Here is a 13,318-nt window from a genome sequence, read left to right as displayed (position 1 = left end):
TGATTTAGTGTGAGGTGTCCCTGCCCATGGCAGGGGGGTTGGAACTAGATGGTCTTAAGGTCCTTTCCAACCCTAACGATTCTATGATTCTATGATTCTATGTTTTAGAAAGGGGCACCTGTGGGGCTATTCCCTCCTTGAAGGGAGCTCCTGATTTCTTTATGGGAGCATTGTGCAGCATCTGGGACTGTTCCCAGGAGAGTACGGTCCCATCTTGGTCCCCCAAGATGCTCTGCAACATCTCCCCATCTAGCCTTGAACCCTCTGCAAGCTGCCAGGGAGGAATGAGCTGAGTTTGGTACTACGTCCTCAGCCCAAAACCCCACATTTCTGGGGACATGAGGCCATCAGGAGACATCTGGCCAGAATGGATGCTGACCTTTCCTGGATGCTGGGGGCTGTGTGCTTGGAACAGAGGGATCCCATTCATTCTCACTCTTTCTAATGGTTTTCTCCCAGGAGAGAGACCAGCTGCTCCCCTTTCCTATTCCTCAATGCCCAGCCAGACAAGGATGTGGTGAACTCGGCTCTACCAGTAGCAGCCCCCTGCGTGGGGCACCTCTAAAATGCAGGGAATGGGGCTTAAAAAGGAAAATGAAAACATTTCCTGGGTCATGAAGGCAGTGTTCTGTCCATCACGATAATCCCTTGAGCAGCAGTTTATCCTCAGATGCAATGCTGGGCATCAAGTTGGGGTTTTGCTGAAGTGAATCATGGACTGCCAGGTTGGAAGGGACCTCAAGGATCATCTGGCCCTCATCTGACCTAAACGTCCCCTGTTTAAGTTTTATCCCGTTACCCCTTGTCCTATCACTACAGTCCCTAATGAAGAGTCCCTCTCCAGCATCCTTATAGACCCCCTTCAGATACTGGAACGCTGCTCTGAGGTCTCCACGCAGCCTTCTCTTCTCCAGGCTGAACAGCCCCAACTTCTCAGCCTGTCTTCATAAGGCAGGAAGCTGTGAATGCTCCATCCCTGGCAGTGTTCAGGTTGGACAGTCTTGGGTGACATAGTCTAGTGTGAGGTGTTCCTGCCCATAGTGGGGGGTTTGGAACTGAATGATCCTAAGGTCCTTTCCAACCCTCACTATTCTATGATTCTATGATTCTGCTGCATGCACGGAGCAAGGCTTGCTTGTTGTGCCTGAGGCCCATGCACAGGCAGCAGCCAAGTCTGCCCCTTCCGGACCCCCTGTCTCAAGGGCTGGTGTAACAGAGGGCACAGCACAGGGGGAGGCTCTTGAATGCAGCATAGCTGCAGACAGAGGCCTGCCCTGAGATAGCTCCACACTTGAGCATCCGGCTGCAGGAGTCCCTGCTGCAGGCACCACGCTTGTCCCATGCCTCAGCCTGTGTCTTGCTCACACCTTACGATGCAATAAAAACACCTTACAAGTAACACAAGCCAAGCTGCCAAATTAACATAGATTAAGCACAGATGCTGCTTGTTAATTTGCCTGAGGGTCTGAGGCAAGGCATTTTAGGAGCGTGATTGTGACTGCATTTCTGCACGGTTAGAGCAGGGAGGGGATTGCCACATGCTTTGCAAAAGTAACCGCTGCAGCACCCTGGTGTGAACAAGACATGGGGCACCGAACTCATCTGAAATTCCCAGCTGTTTGCCTTGATCTGCAGCTGGCCCAGCAGCACTGTGATTTTTACTGGGACAGGAGGGGGACGCTGTACATCCATCCCTTCTTTGTGCTGCCTGTGAAGGAAAAGGAGAGATACCCACATCCACTTGCCATGTGAGTACCAATGTCACTGTGGATAGTCCCTGGGATGTGGTGGCACCCAGTTCCCAGGGCTAGTGGGACTAAACCAGAGAGGTCCTGGGGAGAGCCAGCCCTGCACTGATGCTCCTATTCTTCACCCAAACCTTCCTTCCTAACAAAAATGTGAGCAGAAGAAACCAGATTAACCTGAAAGGAAAGAATAGGTGGGCAGAGTGACAATCTTTGAGGCTTTTTTCTCAGTTTAGAAATCCCAGTTGTTTTGTGTTGGTTTGGGTTCTTTTTTAAGCAAGCAACCTCCTGGCTGTGTGTTTGTTATTCATTTCAAAGCCCTCACAAAGCTCTTTAGCAACAAAACATGTGAGCTGGCCAAAGGTGAGTCCCCTGGGCTGCCCACTGACCACCCAAGCCATCACAAATAAGCGAGGTCTCCAAGTCACTAGGGCCATGAATTGATGGGGTAATCCCAACCCCATCCCATAGCTGCTTCCTGCCTCCCCGTAGCTGGGCATAGGCAGTGCTGGGGTTCCTCTCCTCCAAGCTGCTGGATCCAGTCCTCTGCTGACTATGTGCCTCTACAATACGGGGCCCTGGAGAGGGGAGGAGGTCATAGAAACTGAAAGACAAAAAGAAGACATTACTGAGCAAAGCTCCTCGGTATTCCTTATCCCTCCTGGATCTCCATTTATGTTCCTCGTGGAAGAGCTGTGGTGGCTATGGGCAGCCCCGAAACACCTCACTGAGAGAGTCATAGGGCATCTTCTCTTCCTGGGGATGTCAGGGTGGGTGCTGCAGAGGTTGGACCATGCAGAGGAGCTTGTCAGCATCTCTGGGGCACAGGGGTGGACAGAAGTAGGCAGAGCACTGCTGAAATGTGGATTAGGGAGCTGGATATTTTTCACCACGCAGTGGAGATAGAAATAAACTGAAACAGAGGAAGCTCAGGTTAGATAAAAGGAAGAAGTTCTTTACTGTGAGGGTGGTGAGACACTGGAACAGGTTGCAAAACTAAGTGGTAAATGTTCCATCCCTGGCAGTGCTCACAGCCAGATCTGATAGACCCTTGGGTGACATGTTCTAGTGTGAGGTGTCCCTGCCCATGGCAAAGGGTTGGAACTGGATGATTTTCAGGTCCTTTCCAACCCAAACCATTCTGTGATTCTATGAAATAGTCATAAGCAATTTTTATCAAGAATAAAGGGAAAGGAAGCTTTGTGGGGATGTGGAGTAGTGCAGACCCAGCCCAAATTCAGGGAACAACAGGGCCAAACTCCTGCAGAAAGACTTTGCATCTCCCCAGTGGGCAAACTCAACTGAGACTAAGTTCACAGACATAGGCTGTGCATTACTGGCTGTTGTGCCCTGTGGCACAGCCCAGCATCATGTCCCACCACCCTTTTGGGTGGACACCCATGGCACTGACAGCCCCCCCTGCCCTGCTCAACTCCAGAGGAGCTGAATGTATTGCTCTCCACTGGCATCCCAAATTCCCTCTTGCCTTGAGCTCTGAGCGCCATAATGCCCCCCTGGGATGGTTACCCTGGACCTGAAATGTGCTGAAAAGGCCCCTGCGATGCTGCCAGCCCAGGACCGAGAGTTCAGCTGGGGTGAGAAGCAGCTGGACCCAGCTCCATCACAAATCCGTGGGTGCCCTCTAGTGCTGTCTTCCTGTGGCTCAACAGGAGTGTAAAATGTGACGAAAAAAAACCCCACAAACCCTTCTGTCGTCTTCAGAGGTCTCCAGGTCAAATATTTCCCTTGTATCTGGCTGGGTCTGCCTGTGTTGTAGCTTGTGCCGTCACTGCTCCTGTCAGCCGTGCACCTCGAAATTCAAGGTGCATCCTCCAGTTTCTTACATGTCTACATCTTCTAGATGGTCTCATCTCTGCTACCTGCCGTAAGGTAGCTGTAGACAATAACAAGATCCCCCTTTGCCTTTTTCTCTCAAGGCTGGACAACCCAGCTCTCTTCCTGTCTTTCTACATAGAATCACAGAATGGTTTGGGTTGAAAGGGACCTTAAAGCTCATCCAGTTCCAACCCCTGCCATGAGCAGGGACACCTTCCACTAGACCAGGTTGCTCCAAGCCCCGTCCAACCTGGCCTTGAACACTGCCAGGGATGGGGGCAGCCACAGCTCCTCTGGGCAGCCTGTCAGTGCACTGCAGACACCAACCAGGGCAGCTGATGATGCCTCTGCCTCTCTGGCTGCTGTCCTGCTTGCACAGCCCAGGAGGTGGCTGGATCCCCCTTGCTACAAGATGGGAAGTGATGGTGGTGCTGCCAGCACAGCAGTGAGGTTGGCTATGGGCAGGTCTGGAAACCTGTGAATGTGCAAAACTTTGTGTGTGGAGCTCTGTGAAGCTGTTTAAAAGAGAGGTTCATTGATGGGGATGGAGCACTTCATTTAAGATGTGTGCTGTGGCTGTTCAGGCTGGCTTGTGGTTTCTTATCACGCCTTCACTGCCCATCTAATACAAACAGGAGAGTGGGAGGCTGTCCTTCACACAGGCCAGGTTTCATGGGAAGGCAGAGTAATGTGTAGGATGAGGATAGATGAAAGTGGATGAAATAAAACAGATGGTGTCGGGGCCATGAGCGCATCCCCCTTACAGGAATTTAGCTGACAGAGACCAAGGCCAGCCTTGGTGCTGATATGAGCAAAGCTGAAGGTGATGCCGATACCTCCTTTCGTTTGGGATCTGCTTTTAATCACCAGCCCCTGCTTTTGCAGCTGTGCCACAGCTGGCTCAGCGCCCAGTCTTGGACCTCCTCCACTCCAACATGGACCAGGCTTTGAGCTTGATCCCAGATGTACCTCACTGCCAGGTGGCTTGGGGCTGCCCTGGCCACAATCTCCAGACCTGCTCCTGACCCTGACTGGCTGCTATGTACCCCTGCTCCTTGCTGCTGAGGAGCTTGTTCTTCCCGACCCATGTCAACAGAAGTGATTTGACTTTGACCAGCCCCTGGGGGACAGGCAATGTGACCCCAAAGCAGCACAAGTGGTGCTGGTGTTTAAAACAATCTGTATTTTTTCTCTATCCCTTCAAACACTTATCCATCCCTGTGGTCCCTCCTCGTGCAGATACGTGACTGAACCCATGTGGGTAATGTCAATAAGCAGAGCTGTTTGTACATTAGTATTTGTGGCCTGGAGGTTGGGGGTGTTTGCAAGCAGGAGAGCACAGCTTGGCCTTGCAGCATCAGTTCTGAATGCGGCATAAGCAAAATCCCCCAATTCTGCCTTTGTTTTCCTTGTGTTTAACAATAAGCAATACCTGTGCTAATGCAATGGGTGACATCAAGGCTTTGGGTGATGTGCAGAGCTCAGGAATATTAGAATCCTTGAATCCTATAATCCCAGGTTGGAAGGGACTTCAAAGGTTATCTGGTCCAACCTTTCTCGGCAAAGCACGACCTAGATTAGATGCTCCAGCAGTATGTCCAGCTGAATCTTAAGTGTTCAATATTGGGGAATCCAACTTCTTTTAGTGGGACAACGCTGCAAGCTCACCTGCTTCTGCAGCTCTACCGGGGTGAGCAGTGCTCGGCTGTGGGTACCACAGTGCCCTCAAGCACACCCATAGGACGGAGCACTCCCTGCACCTCTGCATCTGTAACTATCCTTGGTGTTCTGCTGCTCCCCAGCCCACTGCTCAGGGCAAAGACCCACTGGCATTTGAGGCGAGTGTCACCTCTGAATGTACGGACCTACCAGACCTTCCCCTCAGGGAAGAGAATCAGCACCGAGGAAAGACAGAACCGAAACACCTATTTCGAGTACCTAGCCTAAGCAGTGGCATCCAGTGTACCCCCGGTGGAAACCTTGTTTTCCAGCTGGGAGAGAAATAACACGAAAACAAAGGAGAGAGAACTTGCTGTCTCAGTGTCATGAATGAGTTTAGTGTTACCTAAAGAATCATCATCAAAGTTATTAGCAAAAGTAGTTTTAATATGAATTTCTAAATTGTGGCCTAACAAAGTCCTATAGCAAGGTTCACTCTATTACTTACTATGTGGATGGAACGTACAGAGGAAAATCCGGTTAGAATCGAGCTATAATGATTTACACAGAGACGAGAAATGCAAAAGGGTAGGGAAGACCCTCTCACTGATCATGAGGTTCAGAGTAGATCCCCTTGCTTTAGGTACAGCTAAATCCAATCTTAGTCCCAGCCTAGGTCAATGGTTTGTGTCTCATGGAACAAATAAAAGGAAATCCTCCAATTGAGTTGCAAGGTTCAAAGTGGACCCCTTTTGCTTTCTAAATTCCTGATAGAGTTTGGGTAAAGCTAAAGCCAGTCTTGGTCCCAGACTTGATCAACGGTTTGTGTCTACAGGGTTACATGTATAATCAGTTAGGGTCGCCTAAAGGATCACTGTCGAAGATATTGGTGAAAGGTGATCTTGATATAATGTTGTAAAAGTACCAATTCACCACAGATGGGATTTTTACACTTTTGACCTAACAGCAGTCTACGGTTCTAAGATGGATCACAAGATCCAGCAGCTGTCTAAGGTTATTCATAATTTAAGGTGGATCACAAAATTTAGTCAAGGTCCATCACTGACTAATTTAACACAAGGTGAGACAATAGTGTTTACTACAGTCACAACAGTGACTTAATTACAGATCTGAGGTGACAACATTCATGCTGTAGTTGCTATAGAGTATCTGAATCAAGTTACTCACACATGCACACAAACGCAAAGAGGTACGTATGTATATGTGTGTGTACATATGTATGCATGTATAAAAGTATACCCGCTGAACATTCCACTTGAGTGCAGTGAAATATTCACATCAAATGTCTTGCCATATCTCAAGGGGCAAGGAGGAGAGGGGAGTCTTCAGCTCAGGCTCCACCATCAGCTTTTGGTGACAGTCCTCCAGACTTTGCACAATTGAAATAGCTGCTCAGAGGGAAATGCTGTCACAGCCCGCTGAATCCCAGGGGAGCTCAAAGGGCCTTTCTCAGGACTACTCTTTGTATGGTCACAAGATGATTTACTTTAGTCATCCGTAAATTTCCGCCCTGGCCACAATCCAAGCTGGTACTTACTGGAATTTTCAAAATTCCAGTAACTGTGGTACCATTCCTCTCAGGCTACAACCAAGGTGAGGAATGTTCCAGGGCTGTCAGGGGGTGACTGATTATCCCTGCTTTCACTTCCCACCTTGGCCAGGCAACAGGCATCCCTCGTACAGTCAGTGCCTCCTGCCTTAACCATGCACGAGTGCCTGGTACGGACAAGGGACGCTTCACTGCCAAACTCACAACACAAAGGACGTGACCTGCCTGGATTTCCTGAGGTCATACAGCTGCCAAGAGGAGGTGGGAGGAAGAAATGCACCACCACACTTCAGCTTTGTGTGCTATGGGGACCAGCCAGGATGCTCTTTATCCACGGCCTATAAGGAGAGGGGGCAGCTGCCCACCACAGACCTCCTCTTGTGATTTGGGATGAGCAATGGGCTGAGGAGAGATTGAGGATAAACAAAGGATTAGCTCAGTTTGATGTGGTCACTGTCAGGCAGGCAAAATGTCCCTGCTCAGCTCTTGGCTGTGCGTGCTGGTGCATCACCGGGGCGGAAGGGCAGCTCTGCCTTGGTCAAGGCTCTGCTTGCAGCAGTGGGAGGTCACCCAGGATCCTCTTACCTGGAATACCAGTTGCAATGGTGGGGAAGAAGACCACATGGACTTCAGAGTAGTCACCAGTGACCTCAGACAGGGTCTCAGCCTGCAGACTGCATCCATCGTAATGAAGACTAGGTTGCAGTAGTACAATGTCCCAGTGCAAGCAAGGGGCAGTGCACAGCCTTATCCCTGCTTAATTTATTTGAGCAGATGCATTTTCTCCTGTGATTTTGAATGTGGGTGGCATGGCAGGGCATGGACAGTCTGTCACTGATGCTGACAACCAGAGTTCTGCCCTCATGTGCCACCCATCCATAAGGGCATGTGGTGCCTTTGCACCACTAGCCACTTTGCAAACTGTGCTCACATTGGAGAGACAACTGCTTACCTCTGAAAAGCATTTCTCTGAGTGTCAGCCTGTGTCCTTTACCCATAGGGCCGGAGAAAGGGTCTTGACCCCCTTCTGAACCATTACGAGTGGAGCTCCATCTCCCACCTTATCTCAGAGCCGCTGAGAGGGAGGGCAGAGGCAGGAACTCCAGCCACATCCCGGGGTGCTTTCCTACTCATCAGGTTCATAACCAGACTCCTGTCTGATTCCATACCTGATTCAAAACACAAAAGTACCCCAGCAATGAGGGGCTCTTTGTAGCAGCTATTTTGGAAACCCAGAGACAGGGTTTTTTTTTAATAGCTTTTTATTTACCTTTCCCCCCACTCACTGACATCTGAAGTGAAATAACCCTTTTAAACTTATCTCCTCATCACTCCCCAGCCAGCACATTTCATGCACTTAGAGCAAGCTGATGGGAACTAACTACTGCAGCACTTCAAAAGCCTGGGTTTAACTCACCAAGGAAAGTCCTCATGTATTTTAGTGCATTACTAAAATCACTTTATACTCCTGCCAGGTCATCATTCACGGTGAGACAGAGTTGTGCTTGCTTTGTAGGGCTTGTTCCTTGGCCAAGAACAACCAGGCAGCATTTACGGTGTGGGGAGAGGATGTGTGCAGCAGCCACAAAGAAGAAAGTCACTTTGAGCCAGTGGTGCAAAGGCCAAACAGTAAGAGACATCTGTTTATTTGAACTGCAAGACAAAATTCATGAAGGGCATCGCTTCCACCAAATTTCATTTGCCTCTTTGGAAAGGCCTTGCATGTTGCCTCTGACATGGCTGCTGAGGTGTCCCTTGTCTGAGTGCTGCATCATACATTGGACCCCTGAATTAAAGAGGCAGTTTGAGATCTTTAGTGCAGAAGGTCAGGCTGTGTGGAGATCAGCCACTCGCATGGGTCACCCCTGCCAGGCCCAGGGTCTGACTCTGAGATTGCTTTTATGCACCCAGAGCGATGCTGCAGGGGTGGGACCTGAGCATTTGCCCACCTGCCTGTGCTGCACAATACAGCTTGGGTATCTCAGCCCTCACTCCCCTCCCAGGAGCTCTCCGGTGGATTTGAGGGGGGTTGCTGGGTTCATGGAGCTCCTTTGCCTCTTCTCCTGGGCTAATAGCTCCTACCCGAGGTAGATGAGCCCAAATCTTCCTTCACTGATGGCTCTGGACCACAGCCAACCCAGAGTCTAATATTTTAAATGCCAAGTGAGGACTTTTTTACCTTTTCATTGCCATTTCACATTCATGTGAGTCCCTTTTGCAGCTCCTCACTATCAGTCTGAGCCCCTCACCACCAACCCCGCTCCCTGCAGACGTTGGAGTTGCTCCACAACCTTGTCCTTGAAGCTCCCTGCAGCTCCCCTGCACATCAAAGCCAGTGCTGCAAATAGATCTCTCTTGTTTTCTTTGCTCTGGCCAAGACTTCCAAGACAGACTCATCCATCCAGCCACCCCAGCATGTACAGAAACCCCTTCTCTTTACTTCACGCCCAGTATGGTCCAAGCACCAAACCCTACAAGGTGGCTCCCATCATGGGGAAACCTCTCCCTCTTCCCCTGGTCCATTAAACACAGTGGGAGCACACAGGGGTTATCAAACCCCGTCCTCAGAAGAGGACTCATTTGCCACCAGGTCTCCTGGCAGGGCTGCCTGGCAGGGAGCTGGCAGCGGAGAGGATCTTACCATAAACACCCAATGTGGGGGTTATTTTTAGCCTGGCACATGTTTTGTCACTGCCTGGCACATCCTCGAACAGTGCGTGGCAAGAGTGATCTGCAGGCAGGGAAAAGAGGGTGGCCTGAATACACCCTGTGGGGTGTGAGTACAGGAAAGCAGATGAAAACAGATGCAAAAGAATCTCATTGTGAAGAAACCTTCCTGAGAACATCACAGTGGGTTTGCAAGCTTTAAACCATGCTGGAAATTATTGCATCCTGTGTAATGGAGGCAAGGTACACCTCAATGACTTTCCTGGCTCCTTCTCCCTCCACTTCCCTGGCACACCAGTGAAGGCACTAAGAATACCTTGGTTTTTCCAGGACATATTTCAAACAGCCAGTTCTGTTGACCCTGTTTCAGTAGCCCTTTAATGCAAAGACAAATGGAAATGTTTTCAGCATATTTTGACAGGGCCCTGTAGGGAGAGGACAAGGGGGAATGGCTTTAACCTGAGGGTTAAAGGGGAGACTGAGATGAGATCTGAGGCAGAAGTTGTTCCCTGTGAGGGTGCTGAGGCCCTGGCACAGGCTGCCCAGAGAAGCTGTGGCTGCCCCATCCCTGGCAGTGTTCAAGGCCGCGCTGGGCAGGGCTTGGAGCAACCTGGTCTAGTGGAAGCTGTCCCTGCCTGCGGCAGTGTTTGGAACTGGATGAGTTTTGAGGCCCCTTCCCACCCAAATCATTCTATGATTATGCAGCAAATGGGTTGGCCCCAGCAGTGCATGATATGCCAGGGTGACAACCATAGGGAAATGAGGAATAACATGATCCTGAAAAAGCACATATATTTTTGGCTATTTAGAGCTGTAAAATTCTTCTAAGGATACGAAGCAAATTAAAGCCACCTCAAGGTTTTACCCTTAAAGCCTCTCTCAGGGTTCCTGCACTTTTCATGTACTCATCGGGGCTTTGATGATCACGCACCTTTGCTCTGTAGCCCTGACATCTCACAGGCAGTGTTGGAGCAAGAATGAGACCAGGCTGCTGGACTGATGCTGCTGGTGGAAGCAGCCTCCCTCACCCACCAACAATTCCATGCCTTGTTTCCAAAGCAGAAGACATCTGTCTTGCAGCAGGGTGTCTGTCCTGCTGCCGCTGGGGCCAAACTGTCCTGCTGGGCGGGGGACTTCTTCCCTTTGATTCTTCCTTTAGAGGGCACCAGCAGCCTGCAAACCGTGCTGCATGGTCAGCGTGGTCAGGTGGAAGGCGAGTTACGGGACCCCGAGTCCTTAGGGCTGGTTTCTGAGCTGGCTGCTTGCATAGACACTGAATTTACCTTGCATCTCCACTCAGCTCTTGCCCCTTGCTGGCACCACGGTGCTGTGGGGCAGCAGCGGTGCTTTGCTCAGTGCTGCCTTGGTGCAGGGACATGCCATGGATGTGTGGGCAAGGAAGGGGACAGCTGCTTCTCCTGCCTCAGTTTCCTGTATCCCCTTCCTTGTTCATTTGGACTGCGCAACCAGGGACTTTCCTGGGTGTGCAGGAAGCCTGAGGCAATAGATCCCATGGGGACAATGACAGCTTGTATGGGACCTACGCTCAGGCATCCCTCCTGCGCCTGGCCTGGGGCCAGGGTCAGTTACAAGGGAAGAACAAGGTAGTAACAATGGAGTGCTTGGGGCGTAGAGACAAGCTCCAGTTTGCAAAACCCAGCTGCATTTTCCAGCTGCTTTGGCTCCCAGCCCTCTGAGATGGAGTTGGTGTCTGCAGGGAGCAGGTGCCTGCAGAGAAGGGAAAGCAAAAAACTCCACTGAAGGACAGGGACCCCCAAGGGGCTGTGACTGCCTGGGACTGTGATGGCTCAGCTGTGTCTGGGATTAAAAACCACCTCCCAGGCAAGGCTCTTGGATGTCCCTGGCACAGTGGGAGGTAGTTTTCCTTTGCAGAGGCACAGCCCTGACAACCCGGCCATGATGGGGAGGAAGCATAGAAGGAAAAGCAGCCAGGTTAGAAATAAAGGAATCATAGAATCTTAGAAACCCAGCTTGGTAGGGACTTAAAGGATTGTATAGTCCAACATTCCTAGGCAAAACATGACTGAGACCATGTCCAGTTGTATCTTAGGTGTCCAGTGTTGAGGAGTCCAATGCTTCCCTGAGGACATTATTCCGGTGAATGGTTGTTCTCATGGTGAAAAGTTTTTGTCTTGTGTCCAGTCAGAATCTCCCCAGGAGCAACTTGTGCCCATCACCCCTCTTCTTTTCCATGGGACTCCTTGTCAAAGGGGAGTCTCCCTCTTTTTTCTATCCACCCTTTAAATACTGGAACAAGGGGATAAGGTCTCCCCTGAGCCTTCTCGTCTCCAGGCTGAGCAAGCTCAGCTCTCTCAGCCTTTCCTCACACAGCTGCCCAGTGCTTGGATCATCTTTGTGGCCTTCTCTGAACCCTCTCCAGCCCATCCACATCTTTTGTGTACAGTGAGGACCAAAACTGGAGGCAGTATTCCTGGTGTGTCCTGACAAGCTCTGACCAGAGTGGGAGCATCCTCTCTGCAGGGAAAGCCTGGGGCAGGATATGAAGATAGCCTTGAAACAGCCTGAGATAGCTGAAGTTCATGGGGGCAAATGTGTTCAAACAAACCCCCTTCATCAGCCCTTTCATGTTGAGCTCCCCTGGAAAATTCCATTGGGCTGACACTGACCAATCTCCTCAGGAAGTGTTGGTGCGGTGGGTTACATGTACACCGCATTAGAGACACAAGAAACCTGCTGGGGGGTGTCCTGTGAGGAGGAGCTGGTGGACTGTGATAGCATGGAGGTGGAGGTGCTGGGAGCAGGTCCCCTATCCCAGTATGCTCCATAGAGAAGCCAGGCATAGCCCCAGGGACCTGGCCTGGACACCAGCAACAGTTCACTGAACCTGAGGTACTGAGAGAACAAACCAAAACATGTAGCGCTCCAGGGACCAGAGTTTTCCAGAAGAAATTTACTTTGCTGGAAAAGCTCCAACCATCAAAAGGACGATGTAGGGATAAAATCCAAAGTGTCAGGGAGGACTATATAAGGCGGTGCGTGGATGGTACAATGTCATTAGTCATTAAAACATGCTAGGGAGCCCTGAGGTGCTCTGCTACAGCAGAAATCTGAGGGCAATTGCCTCAAAGGCAACGCTGGTGTTGCTGGGAGCACACTGTGATTTCCAGAGCCCGGGGCTGGTGGACCACCGCTGGGTTGAGGAGGAGGAACGTGGTCACAGTCACAGCATTTGTAGGGAAGAGGCGCATGCTGACAGGGACAGTGCAAGTGTCACTGACAAACCTTGTATCCAGAGAGTGAAATCCTCGTTAAAATTAAGGGACAAGCCAAGCATCCTCCTGCAGCCCTAGGGAAGGGGACACCATCTCCTTCATGCTGTGGGTGGAGGTGCTCCTCTACCCTGAGTGAGGTTGTATGTCAGGGTGCAGCATGGCTTGTGGCTGTGGTTTGAGGATCATAGGGTTAATACCATTGTTCCTGGGTGCTGCTCCTCCGGGCAGCATTGACCACGTTGGAGGGTGGCTGCTGTTGAGCAGCGAAAGGTGAGGAGTGCTCATCTCAGCTCAGACATCTCTGGATGCCAGCATGGGGACATGGCACTGAGATCTGTGTGCTGCTGGGCTGGCTGCACTGGCTCCTCTCATGCTCCCTTTGACGTGTCTGTAATACCCAGGGGCTGGAGAAGCAATGTGCCTGGACATGCCCAGACATCTTCTTACGTATCAGTGTCCTTTCCATCTCTAAAAATGGCCCTAGTCGGTGTAGATCGGCTCTGGGTGAGCCAGAAGGTGGATTTCTCCCACTAGTTCAGGCCCAAGCTCTAGGGTGGATCTAGCCCATGGTGAGGACCATTTCCTAT

The 13,318-nt window shown here is 50.7% G+C and overlaps 2 protein-coding genes across 2 annotated transcripts in view; both read left to right on the top strand.

Moving 5' to 3' along the window:
* The window catches only part of ESCO2 (establishment of sister chromatid cohesion N-acetyltransferase 2), a 255,473-nt gene that overhangs the window by 114,800 nt on the left and 127,355 nt on the right, over positions 1-13,318 (top strand). The gene's annotated exons all lie outside the window — the stretch shown is intronic.
* Positions 1,508-5,614, top strand: CIMIP2C (ciliary microtubule inner protein 2C). Its single transcript, XM_061461270.1, has 2 exons — positions 1,508-1,748; positions 5,384-5,614. Exons 1-2 carry the CDS (start codon positions 1,585-1,587, stop codon positions 5,526-5,528), a joined length of 309 nt encoding a protein of 102 aa, XP_061317254.1. The 5' UTR covers positions 1,508-1,584; the 3' UTR covers positions 5,529-5,614.

This window comes from Pezoporus flaviventris, unplaced genomic scaffold (genome assembly GCF_033815535.1).
Source record: "Pezoporus flaviventris isolate CSIRO_AGI_PZ_B2104156 unplaced genomic scaffold, CSIRO_AGI_Pfla_v1 ptg000031l, whole genome shotgun sequence".
Classification (NCBI taxonomy): domain Eukaryota; kingdom Metazoa; phylum Chordata; class Aves; order Psittaciformes; family Psittacidae; genus Pezoporus; species Pezoporus flaviventris.
The sequence above is the reverse complement of the archived record's forward strand: the minus strand, read 5'-3'. Positions and strand labels throughout refer to the sequence as shown.

Excerpts from the sequence above, each read along its gene's own strand:
- CIMIP2C (XM_061461270.1), top strand. The coding sequence starts at position 1,585 with ATGGGGCACCGAACTCATCTGAAATTCCCAGCTGTTTGCCTTGATCTG. Across the intron at positions 1,749-5,383 it reads TACCCACATCCACTTGCCAT|CCCACTGCTCAGGGCAAAGA; the intron begins GTGAGTACCAAT and ends GCTGCTCCCCAG.